General features: G+C 37.9%; 1 protein-coding gene across 1 annotated transcript in view; it reads left to right on the top strand.

Moving 5' to 3' along the window:
* ROBO1 (roundabout guidance receptor 1) overlaps positions 1–25864 on the top strand; it is a 321785-nt gene that overhangs the window by 199635 nt on the left and 96286 nt on the right. The window contains exon 3 of the mRNA XM_050915366.1: positions 6210–6367. Coding sequence (XP_050771323.1) covers positions 6210–6367 — 158 coding nt within the window. The remainder of the gene's footprint in view (positions 1–6209; positions 6368–25864) is intronic.

Genomic DNA, 25864 nt, shown 5'->3' with positions numbered 1-25864 from the left:
TTATAGCCCTACTCCTTCTGTTCCATTTTAATGACTACATACTGTAGTTAACACCAGTGTTAACCTGTTTTTAACATCTTCAGAAAGGAAAAGAAATATTTTTTTTTCAGGGAACCAGTTTTTCCTTTAACTTTACATGACTGCATGGAAACTTTTAGGGGGTTGTCTTCAGAAAAGAATATTTCTCATTTGTAAATGATCAAGTTTTTGGTCAAACCAGATAACATTCTTAAAGAGTTTAATAAGGTCTAAAATACATTTTGGTAACACACATGTTGACTTAAATCTGATCATGCATGCATTTTTTGTTCTTTTTTAACTTGATTAGGTGCTATAACACTTTCCTGTTAGTGGCATGCATGTATTAAAAATGATATTCTGACATCTGTATAAATTTCATGCCAGCAAAGTCTTTAAACAAGGTGCCATAGTTCTGGCTGATGCTTAAGTTAGTTGTAATTAAAATTAAGCACCTGGTTTGAAGCACTGTTCCAACTGACAAGCATCTTATAATATATTTGAATGCCAAAAATCTCTGCTGTGTCTCAGTAAATTTGCATTGCAAGTTCAGTAGGTAGTGGGGAAAAGGGATCATTGCTGGTCCTAAATTACAGGAACTGTTCTGCTTTTGAATAACAGCTCAATCCTGACTAAGAAATAATTAGTTTCTCTTTGATTATGGCTTCATGAGATTAGAACATTTAGATAACCTCCTGAATCCCATTTTTCGTTTTCCTAATCTTACAGCATTTTAAAGCAAGTGCTCATTTTTGTTGTTTTGTTTGTCATATTTTATTAGTCAGATTAAGTATTGGATGGAAATTTTATTTGTAATACTGTTGTTTTGTTGGGGAGGAAAAGGGAAACATTGAAATACTTGTTACATATTTACAGGAATTAAAATAATAGAATTGGTGAGTATTAAAAAAAAATAAAAACTATTACATAGGATTTTTAACAAAATTAGCGAAAAGGCAGGGCAGTGGGCCGTTAAGGTTGCATTGCTCAGCTTTAGCTTGTAGTTTGATGTTAGCACCTTTTTGTTTGCGGGGTGGAAACTTGCTCATTAGCTGAGGTCAGTTGTTTTCTAAAGCAATGTGAGGAATAAGCATTTCTTCTATTTAGTTCACTTTCTTTTTTCCCTATTTTTGAGCCACGTGCTACAATACAAAGAAACATTTAAATTATCTTCATGCTGAAAGAGTGGAAATTGTTGGGATCTCTTCTGTTATCTAATTGTGCGATACTTTGGCTCGCTGATCTCTCTCTAACAAGTAGACTCGCAAAATAGTTGCTTTGTCTGGGACAATGCAAGAGAGTTAGCGGGAGGCAAGTCTGGATGATGTCTTTTATAAGAATTGAAATGGATTAAGATTGCCTTCATCTGATTATGAAACTGCACCCCAAACATCTTCATTTGCCTCTCTTCCTCTGTTCACCGGGTGACCATGGCTGTAATATCTTGGTTGATTAGGGATCCCAGATATATTTTGGTGCATTGCTTTGTACTGATCTAGCATGAAGTGTCTAGACTAGAATAGACCTGTAATCAAAATTTTCAGGAGATTTTCTTATTTTCAGTTCTTAAATGATGCCACCTGTTAAGGCATGATATCTACAATGTATGATAGTAATTAGTGTGTTCCTTACAAATTCATTCTTTTCACGTATTGACTAGAGCTTTCTGGTTGGTTTCTTTTTTCTTGTGTTTTCTTTATTGTCTTTGAACTAGATCACAGTTATTTAATTATAAACTTTAACAATAAACTTTCTTAAATATCTACAGTGTGTATATGCAAAATACCCTTCCCACCTACCTCCCATTTCAGCCCGTAGTGACTCCCTACTCCTTTTCATAGTAGCCAATGAAGAACTTAAGAAAAAAACACCGAATGCTACATTTTGAAAAGCACTGTTCAGGGTTTACACAAAAAAATGCTGTCTCTGCTGATGTTGCTTGTCAATAAAAATTTATTCTCAAGTGATTGCTAGTTCCTTTCTGCTCTGGGAAAGATTCTCTGGGGAAAGTGCAATTGTTTTATTGATTGAATAGTACGTGATACTAAATAGTTGTATGAGTAGTTGACTTTTAAGTGGAGTTACAAAAGTTGTTCTTGAACCTGATTAGTTCAGTAAGCATGGCATAAAAGTGTTTTCAGCACAAACACAGGAGTTCAGAGTTCACACAGCAAGATCATGGAGTTGTCCTAGCTGTGCAATGACAATAATTATGATCATTATTCATTGTATTTTAGAAAATATTACAGTAAAATGTTAGAAAACCTTACCCACAGTATGTCAGAAATGTAGGGGAGGGGGTTATATCTATGAAGATTCTACACTGAATTTGTTAAAAAAAGAAAAAAAGGGAAGCATCCTCTTAATTTATCTACTTTCATTCCAGCTGCATATATGTAGAAAGAGGTGCATGTGGTGAAATTTGACCCTTTAGTGACGGAAAGCACATGCCGAACTGGATTACAAAGTATACTTCTAATATATCTTCAAAAGGAAATGTATTCTCAATTTACAGTGAGCCTTGACTATGAAGGACAGAAAAGAAAAAATGATTTTTTTTTTCAGTAAGGGAAGAAAATTTTACATTTATAACTTCATGCAAGATTGCCAGGGCCTGAGGCAAAAAACAGAGCATGTATCTACTTTACAGCTGCAAAAATAATTACATGATGACTATCTCTGGAGTAATCTTTAATGGATTACATTTTGTTAGCATTTCATTATGTAATGTTAGAGCCAAAATAATTCATAGTAAATGGAAAAAAAATACTTATTTTGATGTATCTATGGCCTGGACCTTTGATGTCCTCCTAAGGCATTCTGTTAAGCATTGGTTAATTTGTGAAAGGTCTTGGTTTACAGACAAGGTACTATGCTTGTAAAGCTGATATAAGACTAAGGAGTGTAGAAATTACTGAAGTAATTTTTTTTTTATTATACAAGTACTGGACTTCTTTGTTGCTTCAAAGATGCTAAAAGCCATCTGAGGTGCTATCTGATAGACTTTCCTCTTAGATTTACGAGGTCTTTCAGACTTGAAAAGCACTTATGGTTTATTAAGATCACTTCACTTGATTTTTTTTTTTTTTTTTTTTTTTAAACTTAAGGGTACTTCTTTTTATATATCTCTGGGCTTTATCCAACTGATACAATCTTCAGCAGTAATAAGAGGCTTCTTACTCGTGGTCAAAACACCCCTTTTATTGTATTGCAATAGAACTGTGGGTGTAGCAAATAAACTCTTCTGCACTTTCATGTGCTGTTGGCACTGGGAACTGAATATATGGGGGTTTTTTAGTAGCTTGGTGCAACTTCTGTTTCTTCTTCTTTTATGTTCTTTAGTTTGGAAAAGTGAAAAAAGGAAGCAATAATATGACCAGTGGCTCCAAGCCAGATCAAGTCTCTATTAAAGTAAATAGAAAAAATTCTTTGACTTCAGCAGAAGCAGTGTCAGCCTAGCCACTTACACTACATGATTTACTGTATCTGGATGGCTTAAGGGCTACTTGGGAACACAAGAAGTTGCATCTGGTTATTAATGCCATATTCAGTATAAACAGAATAAATATATATAAGGTTTTCAGTGTATGTGAGTAGTATTTTAACGCTGCCATAACCAAAATAATTTGATGTATCCAATTTTGATGCATCAATATTTAGGGGAATGTAGTAAGGAAGCTGTAAGAGAATGCAGGTTAAACTTAATAAAGTTTTGTTGAAAGCAGAAGGGAAGCTAAAGGATTGCTCTTTTGACTTAACTTTCTGAATAACTAAAAATGACATCATTCCCCTTTCTGAAAACGTATCATTTCCTATAGATGTAATCTGGATTAATTTTATAGCTGAAAACATTTTCAATTTTCCCTAGTCCATAGAAGGAAAATATCCATGCGTTTTGCTTTTTAGAGAGAGAAATTCCTTGTTCTTAGATGGAGCATGCTTTCTCAGGTTTTTGTACACCAAGCAATAGGTGCATGTTTTGGGCTCTTCTTAAATAAACTTTCTAGACTAGGTCTGTTCGAGAGACCTAGTTCATCCAAGAGAACATGTTCCTCCAATAACATCTCATTGTTGTAGACTAGATGACCTCCAGAGGTCCCTTCCAACCTAAATTATTCTATAATTTCTTCATTAAGAAGAAATCTTATTCTTTCTGTTGTATTAGTTTGTATTGTTAAAGTGATAGAGACATTTTATCCTTGATTATCCTCTTTCAGTACATCAGTATCTCCTGATTCTAGGGCATCCAGAAACCTCAATAATTAAACTGAAATATTTGAAATGTGAGTGCTTCAGTATGGAAGGGGATTGGTAAATTCAGATGATGTCTGGTGAGATCTGCAATATACTTCAGTCTTGTTGGTACACAGATGTTCTTTGGTACTTCCAGAAATTATATCCTGTTTCTAAAACAGTGGTAAAATATTCTGTATTTATTGCTTTTGATTCCCATCCACACTTCTATATCAATCTGGAACTTTTGCTGTTGTGTATTATGTTATAATGAGCCAAGCTGGACACATAGGCCTGTGACTGTAGCTACTGAATGGTAGGGTATCAGAATGTCAGGTAGATGTACTTGAGAAGAAAAAATAGAAGATAGTCCTACTGATTATTGACAGGGCTATTTGCCAATAATCTTCCAAAGCAAAGAACTACAAGTCATTTTTGCTCCCTCCCTTCATTTTAGGTTATATAGCATTGCAGAAAGTAGGTGTGAGAAAGGTATATACCTCTGTCCTAAAGTAGATGACCCATTTGCCCTCAGACCAATTTAAGAGGTCTTAACAGCATGAAAGACCTTACAGAGAGGAATGGTTTCGTGGCAGTGCTGTACCTGCCAATCTGTAAGCACACCCGCATTCCTTAACATCTAACAATAAATCACACCTTGCTTTGAAGCGGCATTAACAACTAACAAACCACTATTCAGTAGTGAATGTCCATATATCTGTGGTCCATGGCTTGGGGAATATATTTTTTGCTGCAGATTCTTGGCACTATTTACTGTTGACACAAGATTGTTGCAGGTAGTGAGAGTGGCAGATACCTTTGTCAAAATCCTGAGAGTCCTTTGGTTGTAATGTACTTTTCCATTACCGTATCTTTTGTTCAGTGTGGATGGAGTAACAGCAGTGGAGAGGACTAGAATGTTATATTTGTTATCATTTGAGTTATTTATTTTTAGATTAAACCTAATGCCACTTACTTGGCAAGACCTAGGAATGCCATTATTCTGTTAAACTGTGTCCCTGTGTAGTAGTCTGCTGAGCACAGTATGATGTCTCTCCTCTCCCAAAAAGAAAAATAATCACATAGCTATTGATAAAATTTGTAGTGGGTGATTGCAGGGAACTAGAGTTTCCTAGGCCTGGGCTTGGCCAAATGATGAGAAAGAACAAATTCTAGTAATGAAGCTGCAATAAAAATATTTCTTTCTATGAAAAGGTAGTAAAATTGACTTCTTTGAAATGAAGGATGTGATCCTGGCTCACGCTAAGGGATGACTCCCAGAGATCAGGAAAGATTTTTGGGTTTTTTGCTTGAAAAAGACACAAGCCAAATGGCAAAGATGAGTTTGGCTGAGGCTGCACAAATGTTTGGCATCTTATAATGTTATCAAAGAACTGGGAAGTTTAGTTAGTTTGTTCATTTTTGCCATAAATCCAGGGATGGGTGCAATTCATATGGCCAGTGGCCAATCTTTAACCATAAACCTTTGAGTTACTGGCAAGCTGACCTTGTGTGTCAGAAAAAGAGGGGCACAAAGCAATCTCTGCTGTGCTTCTCTCCCAGTGGCGTTCTGCCTGAGCAGAAGACATTGTGCCTTCTTCAGCTGTGATAGGAGTCCTGTGCTCACACACTAGGCAGACACTGTGCCAAGTACTGCCAGTGAGGCAGCTCTTCTGTGCGGACAGTCCTATGTCTGTGTCAGCCTTTCACCTCTGTCAGTGTTAGTGACTTGGCTTGTATGGTGGAAGTTAAATATGAGTTGTACATGGGTTTTCTGTGTTACTGTGTGGAAGTACCAGAGACCATTGGCAGATGCCAAATGAAATTCATTAACTGAATTGTTCATTAATGTAAAGTACAATGACAACAGGGACCATTAAAGGCCAAAACAAACCACTTTGCTGTGCTGTTGGCGTATTGTTGGGTAATTTTTTACTTCATTTTCTTTATTCTTTCAGTTCTGCGGGATGACTTCAGACAAAATCCATCAGATGTAATGGTAGCCGTGGGTGAACCTGCAGTGATGGAATGTCAGCCCCCAAGAGGTCACCCAGAACCCACTATATCGTGGAAAAAAGATGGAACCCCTCTAGATGACAAAGATGAGAGAATTACAGTGAGTATAAAAAGTTTTTCAAACAACGCAAAAATCAACTAATCTGAAATTACTAGTCTCTTGAGCATGTGGGCATCCAGCCATGCCGTACTTTCTAGGATCTGTCCTTTCCTTGTTTGGAGGCAACGCTAGTTTGCATTTAGCTTGGAATGCATCCTCTAGTCTCATACTACTTCATTGCTGGATATGCATTTGTTTGTTAAAGAGGACTATGCCAAACCTATGTTCTTCTCTTCCTCGGAGGAATTAGAAGCTTGTGGAAATGAAATTCATTATATTTGTCACTGTCCTATAATTTTCTTGCCTTTTATCCACCTACAAATTTCTGCAACCTATAATATCTTCCTTCTTTGGTTGGAAAGAGGAACAACTAGTAGTCTAGGTGAGACCTTCTTTTGTAATTCTGTTGAAAAGCATCCGTGCAGAAAAGTTGTACATTGTATTAGAAAGGATAAGAAGGCTTTTGGGATATAGTCACATTTCTTTAGAGAGATGATGGCTTATCCTGCCCTCTCAAATTAAGCGGTTTTCTCATTAGAAGTGTTGTCATACTCATTTGTATCTGTAGCTTGCTGAATACAGTGCATGATTATTCAAGAGTATGGATAAACCAGCTTCTCAAATCAGAAAACTATCCTTTTGATTTTTGACATGTGAAACAAGCTAGCGAGCCTAAATAGCTTGAAGAAATGGCAATGAAAAATGGAGTTTAAAAATCATTTATATGCTACCAACATGGTGATACAAAACATCTTTCCATATGGTGAGAAACCATATCATCTGAAAGCACACACCATATAGGATCCTGTTGGTACTGGGAGGATTACTAGCGTAAAACAAGATCGGAGGCACATACAATTTATATACCTCAATCGTATGCTGAAATGAGGGAATTTTTCATGGAAGAACACTTAAACCCCAGCAACCTAAGTAAAAAATTACAATTTTTGTTTGAGATTTAAATTGCTTGTTGTTCCATTTGTTTTTTAGAAACAAGACAAAGCTCAGGCTTTGTAGTTGTGGCGTACATACATTTAAATTTTTAAGTACCCTACCAAACCTATACTGATTGCTGGCTATTAACTCAATTCCTCCACTCATACTTGCTAAGAACTTGCAATTTCCTTTTCAAATCTCCTTCCCACTGTGACAAGTCAATTGACTTGAGATAAAGAGAAGATTCCAGTGCTACTTTTTTTTTCAGGAAATGCTTTCTAAACTTGCATTTTCTATGGCTATAGTTTATTCTTTTGAAGGATTTTCAGGTGTTGCCTCTTAAGTACATTTCTTTCATTGTACATGAAAACTGCTCTTCTCCCAGCTGCCGGAACAAAGACATATCTGGAACAAAAGCAACTGTCACTGACTGGCAGTGCCACCTGTATTTATTAAAACTGTGCTTATGATGGAATAAAGCCCCTCAGTTTGGTTTTCTTTTCTGGTGATTGTATCAAATACTCACCTACATAATATTCTTTCACCATGACATCTGGTGGAGTTATCTTGCGTTATCAGTTTCTGCTTCCAAAAACAAACAAATGAAAATGAGTTTTGATGTAGGTGTAGATATACAGTTGTTTCATGTGCCCAAATGATTGTTTGTTTTCAGAGTTGTAAATTAACAGTGCTGCACTAGTTAGCTCAACTGCATTTGTTTATGTCATATTTGCCTGGCATTGTCTTAAGCAGCACTATTAATATCATGGCTGCTTTCTCACACAGGCAAGAGACTGAAGCTACATTGTAATGCAGATTTGCATCGACTTACAGCTGTAGCAGGATCTTGCCAAGTGGATAAATATGCATTCAGGTGTACATCTTAACAGCTTTGCAGTAACCATCTGTATTATCTTGCCAGTGGCTGGGAGGCAAGGGGAGATTGGGACCTGGAATGGACAACATGCTAAAGGACAGATGGGCAAAAAATGTAAATTTTGAAACCTGACTTAGAATTATTCCATTTCTGTTAACTTATCTCCTTTAGGTTATTTCAGCAACAGGAACATAAAGAATTAAAAGAGTACAACAACTGAAATAAGGATTAAGTTGTTGGGTTTTAAGTGATAGATTTCATTTGTACATGAAATCAACCTTTTTTTAAAAAAAAAAATTTTTTTCATTTAAGTGCCTATATTTAAAAAGAGCATCTACATTCATCTGATGGCTAAATTATCATTGACTCAGTGGGACAAAATTTCAGGTAATATAGTTTACAGGTGTTACCTTCCTCTTTTTTAAGCTGTGAAATTACCAGATCAAGAAATGTCAAACTGTGTGTGTTAGTATTCAATATATATGTAACACCAGTGGGCATTTAATCAGTGAAAATACTTTAGTGGCTCCACTTCTAAAGCATTTCCAGTTGTTTTCATTCTTAAAGGCTTGTTGATCTTTGACTCATTGCCATTTTAAGAGTTCTGTAAGTGTCAAAGGCTGTTTAAAGCATTTCATATTAATGCTTTCCTTTCTGACAAGAGATTTTAAATAAACATTAAGATTGTATTTTTTCCTGGAATAAGGAATGATGCTTGACACCTCTTTTTTGTTTCATATCTATACTTTCTTCAAAAGGATGATACATCCATGAAGCAACCTTATTTTTAATATATGGAAGCTTTTTCCCTCGTCTGCAATGACAAAGTTGATCTTTGAGTCAGCAGAACTGGGCTTTACAGACTGAGTATTAAGGGTGCCAGAGAAACAGAGGTGGTAGCTTGGTTTCTGACAGAGAGTTTGAAGCAAGAGATGTAGATAAATAGCAGTTAAATAAGATCCAAGTTAAGGCACACTTCCTCTGGAATGCAATAAAAAGAAAATACTATTTTGTCCTGGTAAGGTTAGGGAAATCGATATGTTTATGTAGGTGAGATAATAAAAATCAAAGTAGTCTTTGCATATTTTTGGTCCATTTGTAGGGCAAATAAATGTGCTTTGAAGAGAAATAAATTTCTACGTCTTTCAGGTTATAAACAGTAGTGAATGGAACAAATAAGAAATGAAAGTAAGGGTATGGCCACAGCTATCTGTGATGAGGATTATAGAAACAGACATTTTCTTTGAGCACAGCTCTCCCAGTACTGCTCAGTTTTAGCACAACTCAGACTCAGTGTGGGCTCTTCAGTGTACACATGTCTACTGGGTGCATCTGATGAAGAATCATCATCAAAACATTTTTTTCTCTCTGCTCTTGAATATGTTGCCTGTAAACAGTTTTGTCAGTGCATTGGAGCTAAACATGATTTTTCTTGTGTATTCTTTACACCACAGTATGAAAGCATATGCTTGATGTGGCTAATCCCTCTCCATATATTACAAATGAAGCGAGAATGACAGTCTTGCATGTGAAGCAAATGCTTATCTTTAACTTAATTTGTTGAATTGAAAAACAATTATTGTGAGGCCAGAGCAGAACTAGTGCAATTCTGTGCGCATCTAGTTAATTGTTCTCCTGGGATTACTGTGGAATTAAGAATCCCTCCTATAATATATATAGCTGTAAAGGAGTGCTTCAGTGCAGTCCAGTGAATAGCTCTAATTTCTCACTGTGAACAATGTAAAAGTAAAATGTATTTTTCCAATTTCTGAAATGTTCCATCTGCACTAGGAGAGGCTGTGCGACTCCTCTTGGAGCTGAGACACGGTGGAGAAAGAAGATGCAAGGTCTTGTCTATAAGTGAAAGAGAAGGGAGCTCACCAGGGTGGGGAAGTTCCTCATTCTGTTTCCAGCACTTAGTGGTGTTTACGCATTTGGAATTGCTGTCTTGCCAGGTGGACTTCATAGACCTGCAAATTGCTTGGAGCGAGGATCTAGGCCAGGACTCCAGGCTTCTAGGTATCCTCATCAGGAACAGGCCTGCTCCCAGCCCCATCAGTCTAGCCATCTTCTTTGCATGGCAGCGCAGTGTCATTAGGACGTAGACACGTGTTTCAGGCACTTACCTTGGTGCCGAAAGCTGTGAGGTTGCATTCCCTCAGGCTGAGGAAGAAGTGCAGTCAGTCTAGTTTCTGCTGACTGCTGTAATCACTGGGCTTGGTCTTTCCAAATGTATTTTGTCTAGATGCAGTTGGCAGGAGCATCAGTGGCTGCGAGTACCATTAGCAATGACTTGCTTGGGCACTCACAGCAATTGCAGTGAATATTGGCTGTTTGTAAGCCTGTGAATACCTCCAGTGTGCCTCTGTTCACTTCTCAGCCATCTTCCTGTTGTACTCCAAAACCTCCCACTACTTTTCAAATGGTGTCCCCACTGCCTTCCTACCACACACCACTGCAATGAAATTTTCACCTCATTCCACATCCATTTTCTCCGTCTCACAACCTGCCCTTGCATCCACCCAGCCTTTTTCTTCCCCACCTGTCTAGCCCTACTCTTATCATCTGATTACTGCTAACTGCTTGTGTGGAGGTAACAATTTGGAAGCTCAGATAAGCAAAACCTCCTGCTGTATGCTGTAATGTAAAGGCACTCTTCCTTTGGCTTTACTGTTAATGTAAATGGCTGGTGTGCTGTGGTTTGTAATGAATGCAGTGTTGTCTGTCTGCGTTAGGTTTGCTCAGAGCCTCCCTTAAGGAACTGTGTTGCTGCTCCATCTTCTTTGTGAATCCCAAATGCAGTTGCCTGTATATAAGATGCTGACATCAGTAATCTAACCAAGATGGTGGGGCCTTTGAGCATATCTTTAGGCAAAAACTGGCAATAATTACAGACTCTCAGGAGCGCAAAGCGTTCAAAGAGGATTTTGTGGATCTCCCATCTAGATAGGGCAACCTCTGTGTGCTTTTGGATCTCTCTGTCTCAATTTGTCTCATATTTTAGGGGCAATGCCTGCATAATTAACTAAGCCTCAATAAAATCAGGATGCAATCAGAGTGCCTGTAATTATCAATACTTTCCCAGTGGGAGAATGTATACATATCTTGCATAAGCTCCAGAGCAAGTTGATGTTTGAGGCAGGTTTGGAGGTCAGGATTTCACAGCTGCTTCTGTTCCTGCCCCGTGACCAGTAGTAGCCCATGCTTCAGAAAGCTTCCTAATTGTTCACATGAAGTCATGGTGTAGGTGGTAGAAGAAAAAAGCTATGCATACTGAACATGAAATTTTAATAGGTAAAATCTTTTACATATACATGAAAAAGGATGCTGGTACCTAAAAAAGAAATCCTTTGTAATTGAATACAAAAAGCAAAGCTTTTGTGTTGAAACTTTGGTGCAGCACTGTGATTGCAATTTCCCCCTCTTTCGTATTAACTCTTATCTATCATTTATCCTGAATCATCCTCATTTGATTTTTAAAAGAAAAAGCTTGAGAAGCCATTTATCTTTCCTTGTTCAAGTTTCTTAGCTTTTAAGATCAAAGTTACAGGATGAATAATGCATACAGGTTTTCATTCCTTTTTTGTGTGGCGGTCTTGTGACATCAACAGTTGTGAATGACTTACACTCTTCTTTTAGATAAGTTGCAACTTGAATTCTTGATTCCTGTTTTGTTTCCTGGCCCTTAAATAGTACATCACAAATACGAAGCATTTATTGTGTCTTGCACGATGCTATTTTTACACAAGTGAGTGATGAAAATGCTTTCTACAAAATGTGAAAACAAGGCCTCTGATCTTCTGCTGTGGCAGGAGAACCTCCCAAAAGGTACCATCCGCAGGAAGACATTTTATTTATTTGCCCCAGATTTTTTGTTAATGAATTGTCAAAGAGAATTTGATTCATTCTTCTTGGTGGAGACCACTCACAGTCTCATTGTGCTTTGGCAAGTTTAAAACTCCATAAGTGATCCCAACGTGATCTCAGTCATAACAAGAAAGAAAAAAGAAATGGAAGGAATTACTATGCCTATCAGTTAAAAAGGAAAAGAGAAAGGGTTGTTTGTATTGGAGGGAACAGTGGGAAAAGCAGAAATTAATTCCCTGTTTAGGAAAGGGGCCTTTCCTTCCAAAGTTAAATTGCAGTGGGAAAAATTGCAGAGGGGAGGGTGAATCAGGAAAAAGGAAACAAAAACTGAAGAAATTTGTTGCTGCGTGCTCTGCAGGAGTAACAGTCTTAACCCTTTAAAACAGCAATGCTCCTGACACAAACCATACTGTTACGGTGCCACTCCAAATGGATTCAAGATGTTTATCCTTATTTCTTTCTTCTCCATCTCTCTTTTTTTCCTGGCCTCCTCTCTTTTTTCATTAATTTATTAGTTGTTAATCTCTGAACATCTTAATCTCCCCAAATTACATATTTTAGGTACACAGCAAAAGAATGCATATTCCTGTAAAAGATGTAATGCTAATGGTAACATAGTCTGTCCTATGGAGAGCTGCATGAAAGATCATGGCCTGGGTATACAGCACACAAAGCAATGGGGGTGAGGGGAAGGAGGGGAGAAAGTACCTACAGTTCAGGGTTTTATTTCATTTTAATTGTTTTTCTTTTTGGGGGCAGATTAAAGGGCAAGCAGCAATTTCCTATATGCCTCAGGAGGGTTAGAAAGATAAGTGTATTTTTTCTTCTGATTCCCAATATGTATTTGTTGCCACCCAGCAATTTCCTTTCCTCCCAGTCCTTTTTCTTCATTCTGTCTCTTTTTCTCACTCCCTGAGAGGGTTGGCTTCCCACTCTACCTCTCTTTTTCCTTTGTCTGCTGATACCTACAACGGTGACTTCCTCGAGGATCAAGAGTAGTTTTTGTTAATGATTTATATTTCTTCTGCTATTAATATTGCTTCCTCTGGCGACACAACTGGAGCTGCTGTGAGTTAACTTGGCACCCCAAGGGGAAAAAAATGTAAAAGATTGTGAAAAATAATTTGGAACCACACAGCTGTCCCAGAGGATAGTGAGAATGGCTCTAAATCCTGCTGTTTCTTGCTCTTAGTTTTTCCAAAATGTGACATTATTTTTCTGTGTTCACACTTAAAGCTCTGTTTCGGGGTCCCTGTTGCTCCTGCTGGAGCCTCTCTGCTCTCCAGATTCCACAAATCATTCAAAATGTATCTTCTGGATCGTCTGCCTTGTTTTCTGTTCTGACCATGGCATGTGCTTCTGTTGTCTCCTGCATTATCATCAGGGCACCTTTCCCGTCATCCTCCTCAATCCTCTCTGTGTGCCTGCCTTTTCCCCTGCCCTGTCTAAACCACTCGAGTTTCCACATCTGCACAACCACTCTTTCTGTGTTAAGACAAAGAGTTCTCAGGGTATCTTCTGCTACGCTGCTACTTCCCATGTCATTTTTTTATTATTACAGGCATATCTAAGCTCTTTTCAGTGGTACGTTAATCTTTGATTAGCGTTTGTCACATCGTTTCGTGCATTGTTTGTGGATTTTTTGGCTGAGCCCTAAAAAACATTACCTTCTTCTAAAGAGGACCCTGCTCATCTTGGAAGGCTGTAAAAAATCTGACTAATAGCCTGGGCTAACAGAAAGAAGAGAAAATATTGGACATACTTTTATTTTTGTACTAATTTTCCTCTTTCTCTTCTTCCATCCTATTTGGAGTCTTACCATACTCGCATCATTTTTCAGACTCAGCTCTTTGAGACGAAACTTCTCATCTCTGACACATCCACGAGTAGTTTCCACCCCTGACCACAGCTGTTAATAGTGACAGCTTGTATTTCTACAAGCACTGAAGTAAACATGGATTGAAAATCCTAACCTATTACAAGATTCTCTCCTCGCAGCTTTTTGCAGGTTTGCCATTTTAAAGAGCATAGCTATGCAGACTTTGTCAGGCAGATGTGAGCTCATTCAGTTCGCTCTTTGAATCGACCAGAAGCCATATGGCAGCGGTTAATGTGGCGCCGAGCCTGAGCTAATAAGCCCTGCTGAGAGACAGGCTAGATCACTCCGGCACGGTATTGTACTAATATGGCCACACAGCTTCTGTTGCGCTGAGGGTAAGGGCAAAATGAGCTTGCGTTGGCTTGAAGTCTCCACGCACCAAGCCAAAGCAAATGGCCTGAAAACGCCCATGCGGACATTCTCTTCCTTCTCTATAGCTCTTACAGTCGACTGTCCCGAATACTTCTTTCGGGGACAGGATACTTTCTCCATTAGTGTGATGTTTGCTGAAAGAAAATGGCGAGGAAAAAGCCCGTTAGTCAAAAGTGTTTGAGTCATGCTCAATGCCCGACATTGTTCTAATTGGTTTAAATGGCTCATTATTAACCCTGAGTCTTCTATGCAAGGTTGGTGGAGAAAGCGTAGGACAGAGTAAACCATGCATTGGTTCACAGTTGATGTGATGTGTCCTTTCACTAGACATCTCCAAAGTATAATACTGGTCTGTGGAATTAGTGGAAAAGGAAGGAGCATCATGACGCAGGGCAAAAGGGTAGCCCAGTGTCAAACATCTGTGGACTGGGGAGGACACCAAGTTCTGTAGGCTTGTGCTGGCTATCACAGAGACTAGATTTTACATTTAAGACCAAACTGACCTCCTGTGTTCCCAAGGGCCTGGTAATAGCGTAACCTACTGTGTAAGGTTATGAGATTTATAGACTGTGTTCACACTAACTGAAACTACTGGAATTAAAACTCATCATAATTTAGTGTTAGATTAAAAGACTCGTTATGGTCATTTAATTGCTGGCCTTTTAAACCAAGTTATTGCTGATCATATGGTCCCTATAGCTAAGAAGAGTATCTGTTCTGGTTTTTCTCACAACTTTCAAAAATGTTCCTTTGCATCAGTGATGCGCATTGCTTCAGCTATTTTGTCTTCTCACCACTTAAAATGTTAGGCATTAGACATGCATAACTATGGTTTCTCGGTATTGTTTTACCCAGCAGTAGTGAAAAGTACTCCTTTAATGTGAACTAAGTATGTATTTTTCTATGCTCAACTTCATTTCTACTTTTAAATTTAAAAGTAAAGTGAAGAATGAAGTTCTTTTGCAGATACTCTGTGGACTTAAAGGAATTTGAAAACTCCTCATTGAGTCAAAGTTCTCCATAGATTTCTTTTGTCCCTAGTCGTGAACTGATGACCTAGATAGTAAAAGAAAATAAACGCCTGCAGCAAATAGAGTATGTTTTAGATATCTGAGGCATGAGACTTCCACAGGCCTAGACATTAGACTATCAGGATTTTCTTGTTAAAATGGCTTATTGAGAGTTTTGAACCTCTGGGACAATCTGAAATTATAGAAATGGAGCCTGGGAAGCTTCTCCTTAAAAAACAATAAAAAAACAGGTGGTTGTTGTCTCAGACTAGGTTACTTGAGTGATCCAGAGCGTGTAGGACTTTATGATTTGAATGGTTAGGAGCAAAGGTGATTTATTATGCTGAGAAAGTAAATTCTTTGTTTTGTTTGGCTGACAGTCTAGTTGTTGGGGTTTTTTGGGATGGGTAAGGGAGATGAAGAAAGGATGTGGGAGGGAAATTATTTTTTCATTCATTTTATTCTCTTAATGAAAAAGAAACAGTTTTGTTTGGTTAGTTTTTTTAAGCAGTCAGGAAAGGAGCTTTTGCTTATATTACACACTGTAAAGATGAAGATTGGGTTTAGAAAGTTAATTCTTCTCCCTTTCCTTCATCAGCTGTATGGAAATCCTCCATGTAGAGTGTGGACACCCTCTAAGTTAAAAATCCGTTTCTGGAGACACCGTTTTCCCCAGCCCCTTAGGGACTGCTGTGCTGTGTGCCGTCTCCGATTCCTCATCATGAGCAAAAACAATGAGAAGCAAAGCAATATTTGAAGAATCAGACTTCTAAAGCCCTTTATGAATCTGACACACTGAACATTAGGACTCACACTGGGAAGCGTGCACACTGTGTACAGTCAGAAAACACGTTCAGAGTAGAGTTCAGTCCATTGGACGTGGGACTTAGGATCCCAACAGATCGAATGTGCAAAAAAGCACAAGAAATTTTCTGCATTCCGAGGTTCTTTCATGCAGACTCCTGGACCTGTGAGCCTTTTACTTTATTTTTTACTGTATTTATGTTTACTTTATACTCTTATACAGAGATATTTCCATTAGTAAAGCATGAAAGACCTTTTAACACACAAATATCCTACAGAAATCAATGTATTCGTGGCAAGTCTACATCAGTGAAGTGAAGCAACCCAGCTCTTCACTATGTTCACAGTTTTCCAAACACTGAAATCCTCTCCATTGGGGGAGGGGGGGAGGGGGAAGTACATTTTTGTTCTTGAAAGTCTCTGGTGGACCTTATAAATTTGATTGTTCTTGACATTTTTGATATTCCTAGTCGCTTGCACACTGCAGCAGCCACATGTTGTCACTTAAAATCTAAATATCAGATAACTGCTAACTGAGACTTCATTGTGTGTATCATGCTTTTTTTATGAATTAGTTTTGTAAAGTAAAAATGACACTAACTCTAAAAGCATGTTTAATAAAACCTCAACAATCTATGTGCTGAGTTTGCACATATTATGTTCTCATAATGAAAAGAAAAATGTAGAATAAAAATAGTAGAGAAGAACAGTGCCCATTTTTGGAGCCTTGAACAGATGTAAGTGATTAGAACTTCTTGTTTGGTTTGCTTTGATTTTTTGGTCTACTTTTTGGAAGTTCTGTCAGCTTCATTTTTGCTTATTTCACTTTGTTTGGATAGTTTTGCCTTACTGAGTTTCCTGTGATGCTTCTGGTTAAGTGAAAAGTCTAGTCCAAATCACAGCACTTCAAAAATAATAATTTTTCAGTTCTTGGGTTTCTTCAACCCAACAGAGTACTTCTCTCTCTCCAGGTAATAATATACTCACAATTACTTACTGCCAAGTTCAGCTGTTCACCACGTGCAGTAGTGTGGGACTAACATACACATTGTAGCGTGTTATTTCAGACTCCTGTGTAATATTATGGAGGACCAAGTCTGCCTTCTTATGGTTACCCTCCTTAAAAGAGAAAGAAAAAACAGCTACTTTCTTTCCTTATCTGGCTGTAGGACAATTCTTGCTAATACTCATGCTGCATTGAGCAATTAATTGATTTTTTTTTCCTCCTGAAAAATTGTTATCTAACAAGAATCTATTTGCCACATGGTCACATAAAGATTGTTCTTTTATTTAACGTGGAAGTGTGGGTGGTTAGTTATACTTGGATCTAATTATACTCATTTTCTTCTAACTCAACAGCTTTGCTTTTGCCTCTCTCTTTGCTGCTTTTGTCAGTTGTCTACTTGCCTCTGCTAGGCCTCCTGGTTCTGGCTGCATGGGGGAGAATAAATTACACAGAGATAAGAGGGGGGAAAGTCAGTAAGTTCTTCCCCCTGTATGTTTAAGGGAGAATAAAACCCACAAACCTTCCAGGGAAGATAATGCTGTTTAAAAAGTAAAACTTGAGAAAGTGAAATGCTTTCCTGGTGTATATCTTGAAATATTTTTAGTGCTACGTGGAATATATTTAATTTTGAAACTAGTCATAGAGATGTATGCTTAAGTAACTTTGCCTTCCCTCACAAAATGTGAAGTTTGGTTCCTTGAACAAAATGATTATGACTCAAGATCCCTTAACTGTAAGTTTGTGTATTTTGCATCATTGCTTTTCCAAGTGGCTAGGCCATTCAGAATGCCAAGTTTTTGAAAGCGAAAGATGTTGACATGATGGCTTGGGCTTCCCTTCATCACAGCCCACATTTCAGACTCTGCAGATCTTGCTCTTCCCATTCATCTGAAATCATTTGTCTCTTAGGACTACTTTGAACTCTGGTGTTCAGTTTGACCATTTCTCTTGGAGTAAGACCTAATGCAAATCAAGTAGGAAAAAAATTGCTTATTCAGGGTGAAGTGTTACCACAGAAGCTGCAGGTATCTGGTTGAAGCTATTTTATGGTTCATGGTAGGTATTCCAGGAACGAGTGGTTCTGCGCTCTGGCAGACCTGCACACTGAACAGAATTAAAGATGAGCTGGTTTTACCATGAGACTATCCAGTCATTGCAACACGATTTTTAAAAGTGAGCTGCAAAACATTTTCCTACAGAGAAAATTATTGTACAGTAAAGGAAAGATTGCCTTGAGGTAGAAAGTCTGCAAGCTAAGCAAAGCAGATTGCTGGGCTGCTGCAATCTTCCTGTGTGATTTTGGGCAAGCTTTGAAGTTGTTCAGTACTTCTTATTCAGCATTTCATGAGTCGTGGGACTGAATTCATTCATACGTGTAAAGCAGCCTGACACTATTGCAACAAAGCTGTGTTGTGCCACTTTGCCAAAGTGCAAAGTGTTATTACATCCTAAATCATGAATAGGCTCTTTTTTGTAGACAAAACAGTAAAGTAATATTCTCACTTACATACTCAGGCCATGCTCCACTCTAGGTGTTTGTGATTGTATAATACTTGCAGGATCTAGCCCAGCTACAAATATTTTGAGATTTTCTTTTATTTTAAAGAAAACATCTCTTTACCGTCCAAGTTATATACTGGTGTCAAAGTGGTTTTGAAATTATTGTCCCTTGTATTCAAGGATCTCAAAAGTTCATTAATAAACTAAGAATGTCTTTATAGTAGGTACTATGCACGATTATAACTCCTGGGAAATTTGCATTCACAATGACTATGGTTAGTAAGTTTCATAAAAATACACTTTGCACACATCCTGAACTCTCAGTGTGAAATTCTGGCATTACTGAAATCAGTGTGAGTATTATCATTGTCTTCACTGAGACTAATATTTCACCCTTTCCAAGAAAGTATATAGTATAATTTATAGCAAGGGAGAAGCCCCTTTTTGAAGTGCTAAATCAGTTGACATTCTCAATCTTTTTGTTGCTGCTGTTGTTACTGCTTTACTGTTTGTTGTTATTGGCTTGTTTGTCATTAAGTTACTTTCCTTTTGCCATCTGGAGTTTTATGGACATACTCCATATTCATTCTCATTTTTGTCCTAATGAGACTTTCTGCTAAGAAAATTTCTGTGTTGTATGTCTTGCCGGTATCTTTTGTGTTTGTCATTGTTAAATATTAGGAATTGCCCAACTGGAAGTGACAGCTGTTACTCTACCTTTGTCATCCAAATTCAAAGGCTTTGGTGGTATAAGAGGTCATCTATTGTATCTGTTACTCTTGAAGCTAACAATTGTAGGTAGTTGTAATGGGTGTTTCAGTAGGAGGAGAAACCTTACTTTTAGCAATCGGGACATTTTAAGTAGGACACGGGGAAATAACTTCTAAAATTTGCAAAATTAAGAGTAGCTGGTGCAACCAGAGTAAATAAACCTGCGAGCCTGCTTTGCTAATTATTTCCGATTCAAAAATAGAAGGTAACCTTTGAAAATGTTTGCTTTTAGGATTTCAGCTGGTGGTGATCTATGTTCTCCCTACGTTAATCATCTTAAGAAAGGCCATTTCTTCTACTGCTATGAATATAAAGTTCAAGAAAAAGGCAGTTCTTCATCTTTGTAACATATACGTTTCTTAGACTGCAGTGTCAGTTTTACTGTGCTGCCCTGTCAACGAGTCTCAAATTCACCTTGAAGGATCACCCCCAGGGATGCCAGCTGAACCTTTGACCCTTCTGTTCTGACTGTCACCAAGGTTAACACATCATTACAGCTTGTGATGTTCGGGATACCTGTTCATTTGGAGCCTTTATCAACCTACAGTGTTTCAGACAACTTAAACAGAAGCCTCAGTCTCTCATTGCTTTTTCATAGGAGTATGTTTTCATGATTTTTGAGAATGAATTATATTTCTTCCTAATTTTGTGTTAGAATAGATGTGAAATTTTAAAACTTGCAGATTTATCTCTATTTTTCCTGAATTATTAAAATAACAACTATATGGCTATAAGCAAAAATAAAAAGATGAGGAAGCATTTTCTCTTTAAATTTGAAAATGGGCAGATTCATACCTGAACTGTTGCTTAGAGTGCTACATAGCTACACAGTGGTGACAGACAAAAGGACATCATTAAGTATTGGCTTTGTGGGATAAGTTCTAGCTACTGACAGGTTAAGGACACTTTGCTTATTTGGAATTGTCTTACCAAGGAACCATGTTGGATAATTAGACGGTTATAATTAAAATGGGTTTTGGTTTGCTAACCCAGAAAATTATATTTGCAAATACTATTCTTGTCTGTGGGACTGATATCTAGCCAAGGGAACTCTTTTATAAGAGAATTCTGTTAACACGGATTTTCCAAACATGTATTAAAATATTGTTTTAATACATTGTACCCTATAAATGTGCTCTAAGCAGAGTTCATATTTTTTTTCCAAGATTGTCCTCTGATAAAACACATAGGCCATTTGATTGGCCAGATCTACTTCTGGATACTGTTAATGTCCATCAGTTTTGTGTTCATGAAATAACAAAAGGAATAAATACCAAAATGAGTTTTATTCTCTCTCCTACATTGTTTCAAATTACTTCCACATATTCTCATTGGAGAAATGACACTAGCTAATGTTGAAAAGTTTTATAAGGTAAAGATGACCTATTCGTTCAGGTGCAGTGGAGAATGCCAATGCAATTTTTGTTTCTGCTAGTGAAGAAGATTACTTTTAATCCCAAGCAGCACATAGTCTACTAGGTTTAACTTTGTATTTCTTCCTCCTTACTTTCTGCAAAATGCAGTCTTTAAAATAGGTCTACAGGCATTACACCTAGGTACCTATATGCAGCATTCAGACTATATGCGAAGTTATTCTGTGTCCACTTTACATTCAGCTGAGAGAGTTGAGATATTAATGGGACAGTGTTATATCCTTTTCTATCCTCTCTATAAACACTTTGAACACAATCTTTTAGGTAACAAGCCTTAAATCACTTACTCCTTTCGGTTAGATTTATGTAATTTTCCTTCTCTTAGACTTGTCTGGAAACCTAAAATAGTCAGTGTAACAGCTACACTAACTCCAGTTAGGTGTGATCCAATGGTTTTTCCCTTTGGAAGCATTTGAACAATAGTTGACAATGCCACAAAAGAGGTTTCTGAAAAGTATTGTTTATTTAACCACACGATCATACAAAAAAAGAAACAACACTTCAAAGCACTCTAATATCTATGTGCCTAGCTGACTAATTTAGCATCTAAAATTTCTTTCCAGTGGAATCCCATATGTATACCTTCTTCCAAATCCCCACTTAATGAGCTTCTGGTCTTCCACTCCTCAAGAAAGTGTGCATGTCATTAAATCCCTCTTCCTGCTTTGGTTTTCACCTCCTCCTACGTCTCGAACAGAGTTGCTTCTTTGGGCTACAAGTATGTCAGGCTCAGCAGCAGCCCCGTCCTCCGCTTCAAGGTGAATTTCTCCTAAGCATTTGTTGAAAAGTTACAATTAGGATCATAAGCTCATACCTTTGTGGTATATTTCCAGGCAATCCCACTAAGAAATTATCTTGCTGTGTGAGCAGAATCAGCCTAGATCAAAATATAAGACATTACTAAAGGCAACTCTAAATACAGAAAATATGATATTTTAATGTTCTATGCATAAAATGGCCTGCATATCAGATTGTTCTTTGCATGGATGTTTGAAAGTGTCAGTAATAATATCTATAGTACAGCATTTATGTTTTAGTTCTCACGGGTCTTGAACAAAAATTTGGATCTAATAGGTTTTTACAGAGTTTCTGTATTCAGAAATTTAAGAATATTTAAGCTTTTTTCTGAAATATAGTAGAAATATTCATGTTATATTCTACCAAACATTTCTTGCCAAACTTTAGGTCTGGGGAAAACATGTAGCATTTCATTGCAATCCACTGGAAATGAATCTCATCAAAGGACAAAACTTTTTGAGATTCTATGGTACTTCTGTCAAATGTGTAGTAACACATGGAACTATTTGAAAGGTGAAGAGAATCATTGGAACACTTTTTTTCCATCTATGTCAAACATTCTCTAAAACTATGACTTTTCTGGTCATGACTGACTTCCATTTTCAGTAGAATTTGGCTTTCTTTTTTCTTCAAAAAAGTCAACAATATGGCTGTCTTAGAAAAAATGTGTATGAAGTACGTGAATTATAATCCCTAATAGTATAATGCAAAGTAGAATGCGTAGTTGATGAAGTCTTCATTCAGCTGACTATTTTGTTTTTATCCTTATCATACTTGAGGGGGTTTAGAACTTTTTCCCTTAATTTCTGTATGTTTATTCAGGGTTTGAAAACCACACTACTAATCTTCCATTAAAAATGAATTTGCAAGGGTAGCAAGTAGCATTTCTTTACCTTTTCTGAACATAAATAAGCGAAACCAGTGGATCCATGTTGGAACAAACATGTCCTCTGAAGATGAACGAGGGTGAACTTTACTGTTAACAAAATTTTCTGTAAGATTATACCTTGGTGCATCAGGATACTGATGTGATCTACTGAAATTTGTTTACATATTGCAGCAGGGGTTGATCCTGTTAATTTTTGTTTGTGTTGGAAAAGGAGGCAAGAAGACTAAGAAGCTTATTGAGAAGGTCTTTTGTTTGCATAGATACTATCAAGACTTTAAATACTGTCTTCCGTGCTTGTTCACGTATGTCAACTTTCCCCAGCATTCTTTAGTGTGTGTTTTTGCATCATTTTCCTTACCTTTCCTTGAGGTGCATCAGCATGGGAAGGAAGTCAGCAAAGGAAAAATTTGCAGTAACGGGAACAACACAGAGAAATGCCAGTCATAAATATTTTTCCTAGAAATATTTTTGTGTATTTGGGGCACTGATTGGAGTCATAGAGTGTCTCAGGAGTGGTGAGTTCAGACCTTGGTGGGGCTCCAGCTGAGGGCAGCTCTTACTCGTCCCATTTGTAAATGGTCCCCGATCAATCAGGATGGCACTCAGTGTATTGCATGCCATGGGCTACAGGCAGCACCTTTTGGTGATCTGCATTCAGGACCAGATTTTGAAAGTGGAATTGCAAACTCGACTACCTGGACATGTCAATATGTCCATCTGATAGTCAGAAGTGTTGACTACCCCTTACCTTACCCAGCAGCCAAGGACTCCTAACTTTTGCCATCTGCTTTTGAAAAATTTGGCCAGAATGTTCGGTAGATGAGTCTTTTAAATGCAAAAGTATATCTTCTTTTCTGTTTGTCATGCTAAGTAGCTGGCAGAGAAACAGTAACATCTTTAAAAGTTAAGTGTTTACTTCAGACTGAATATTTGGGTTCGTATCTGTTTTGGAAGCATAGAAACATGGCTGTTTCTGTGTTTTTAGGGAGGAAAGTTTACTATGGGAATGCAATTGCAGTTTTTAACTTCCTGTTGCTGTCATAAAAAAGGTAACTTGTACCAAAGGAACTGAAATCTGATCAGGTAACACTTTCCGTTTTCTGTAAAGATCACTTCCTATTCATTATATGTTTTTGCACTGCTCACACAGAAGACGTCAAAGCTGCTTATTTATGTTAGGATAGTACTAGTTTAAAAAAAACCATGCATGCAGCCACAAGAAAAACTGGGAAAATGAAAGTGCCGAGTAATTTCAATTTCTCTGCCATTTCTACAAGCCCATTCCACCAATAGCAGACTGCCACAAACAGGAGACACTGATTTCCATACAGAACTTGGACAGCTGGATCATAGTTTACTTTGCTTTGTAAATACAAATGGAAAAAGTCGAGCAGCTGATATTTCCAGTGTCCAGAACAGTTTCTCCCCCCTTCCAGCCACTTTCTTTCTCTCCACCTTTTCCATTGGTGCAGTTTACAATACCCTTTTAACAACAACAATTGTGCCAGAAGTTTAAACCCACAGTGGCATCTGAGAGGAATAGCAAGAAACTGCTGCAAAGGAAGCAATTATCCCAGCAGGGCTCCAGAGCCCCCCTGAATAGCTCGAGCAGCCCCCAACCACGAGCAGACAAGGCAAGGGAAGAGGCACCATTCTTCAGGCTTCAGTCTCTTCATTCTCCTTGGCTGTTCACACTGTAACCACTTCCATTTACACACTGAGCAATAAGCGGTTCACTGCTCCAAAGGCAAGGGCTGAGCGGGAAGAACTGGTAGGCAGCCTGTTCCTGCTGACGCTGGAGCCGTATTTCTCCATGGTGAGCCTAGCAGTAGCCCACAAACAACAACTCTCAGAGGGTATCATAATTAAAGATGGTGATGGGAAACGTGTGAGCATCAGGGAGCAATGATCCCAGTACATATAGAGAATGGGAAGAGGGTATGCTTTGTTCTGCTTGATTGCAACCTGTGCTGGCTTATTTTAAGAGTTACCGAAACTCCAAGTAGCTCCTGGCTTCACTGTCCATTGCTAAAGATCAGCTTATATTGTATAGTCTCCTGTGGCAACAGAGGGCTGAAAATTTGTGAACAGACCGAGATCTGCAGGTCACTCACTGCCTGTTGAGTTTCTCTGGAGGATCTAAAGTTGAGCATGAAAATAAAAATAATGGCACTGGGCTGCTGTGTGGGCTGGGGAAATTGCGGGATTTGATCTTTACCTCTCTATGCATACGTTCTCCTTATTCTTTGTAAGTTTAAATTTTAGCATCTTCCAAGCAGGGACCTTATCTGTAGCTGTAAAGTCTAGCCCAGTGGCTTTTCAGTGTTCCTTCAATAAAAACGAAAGTTCCAGTCAGATTTGCTTCCGGTTGCCTGTGACTGCAGGTTTTTACCTCAGTCCTGTAGCACAAAGCTTGTGTGCAGACCACAAAAAATACTAGGAAATCTGTGATTTATGATTTGCATGTTCTGCAGTTCCAAGAGCTGCAGTGATCACTGATGAAAGAGTGAAATGTGGCAGATTAATATATGACTTTTGTGTTTAAATGTTTATGAAAAATGAACAATGTGGTGCATGTGTTCCTTTTTTTGACAGTGTTACACAAATGATGTGAAAGGTTTAATGTTTTCACAACTTTGTATGTCCAGCATAGTCTTAGTATAAAAGTTAGAGTTCTACTAAGCTTAGGCTCAGTCAGAGATAAATGCAATAGAAACTTAACTCAGGTTTATATGCTTTTTTTGAAGTGTGGTCTCATTTCCATGGCATGTCATCTTGGTCAAAAGTCAGAGAATTAGTAATTTTTTAGTTATGTTAGAAAACATTTTGTATTTTTTCAAGGTTAAATTTTGCAAAATATTTGTGTATTTGTAGTGTTTAATTGGTAGGACAACACTTCTTTGGAAGTAAACTTGATTGTAAAGTTTCGAAAGAAAATGTTTTGAATGAGAAGTCAAATCTGTCTCAGTTTAAAACTGTTAAAATACCAACTTGGAAATGTGTGAAAGAATCCACTGCATTTTTGCCACCTGTGACAAATTTTATGTGCTTAGTTTGCTTCTCAGTTTGTATTCTATGCCATAAAGGGCTCAGGTTTGCCCCCAGAAGAAGGCAGAAATTCCTTCTTCCCTTGGGAAGCTACTGTGCCAGCTCCAGGGAAGAAAGCTTTCACAGGCAATCGAGTGCAGGAAGTGCAACGGTCACGGGAAGGATCCGGGAGCCTGTAATTCGCATCCCCTTCAGTGAGGAGCCAGCAGTGGACAGCCAGTCTGAGGGGGATGTGCCCTCTCCTTGAGGCAAGTGGGAGTCCGAGCCAAATCGGCTGCATCTCAGAAGGTCACTGAATGACTGAAGC

This window comes from Gymnogyps californianus, chromosome 1 (genome assembly GCF_018139145.2).
Source record: "Gymnogyps californianus isolate 813 chromosome 1, ASM1813914v2, whole genome shotgun sequence".
NCBI lineage: Eukaryota > Metazoa > Chordata > Aves > Accipitriformes > Cathartidae > Gymnogyps > Gymnogyps californianus.
The sequence above is the reverse complement of the archived record's forward strand: the minus strand, read 5'-3'. Positions and strand labels throughout refer to the sequence as shown.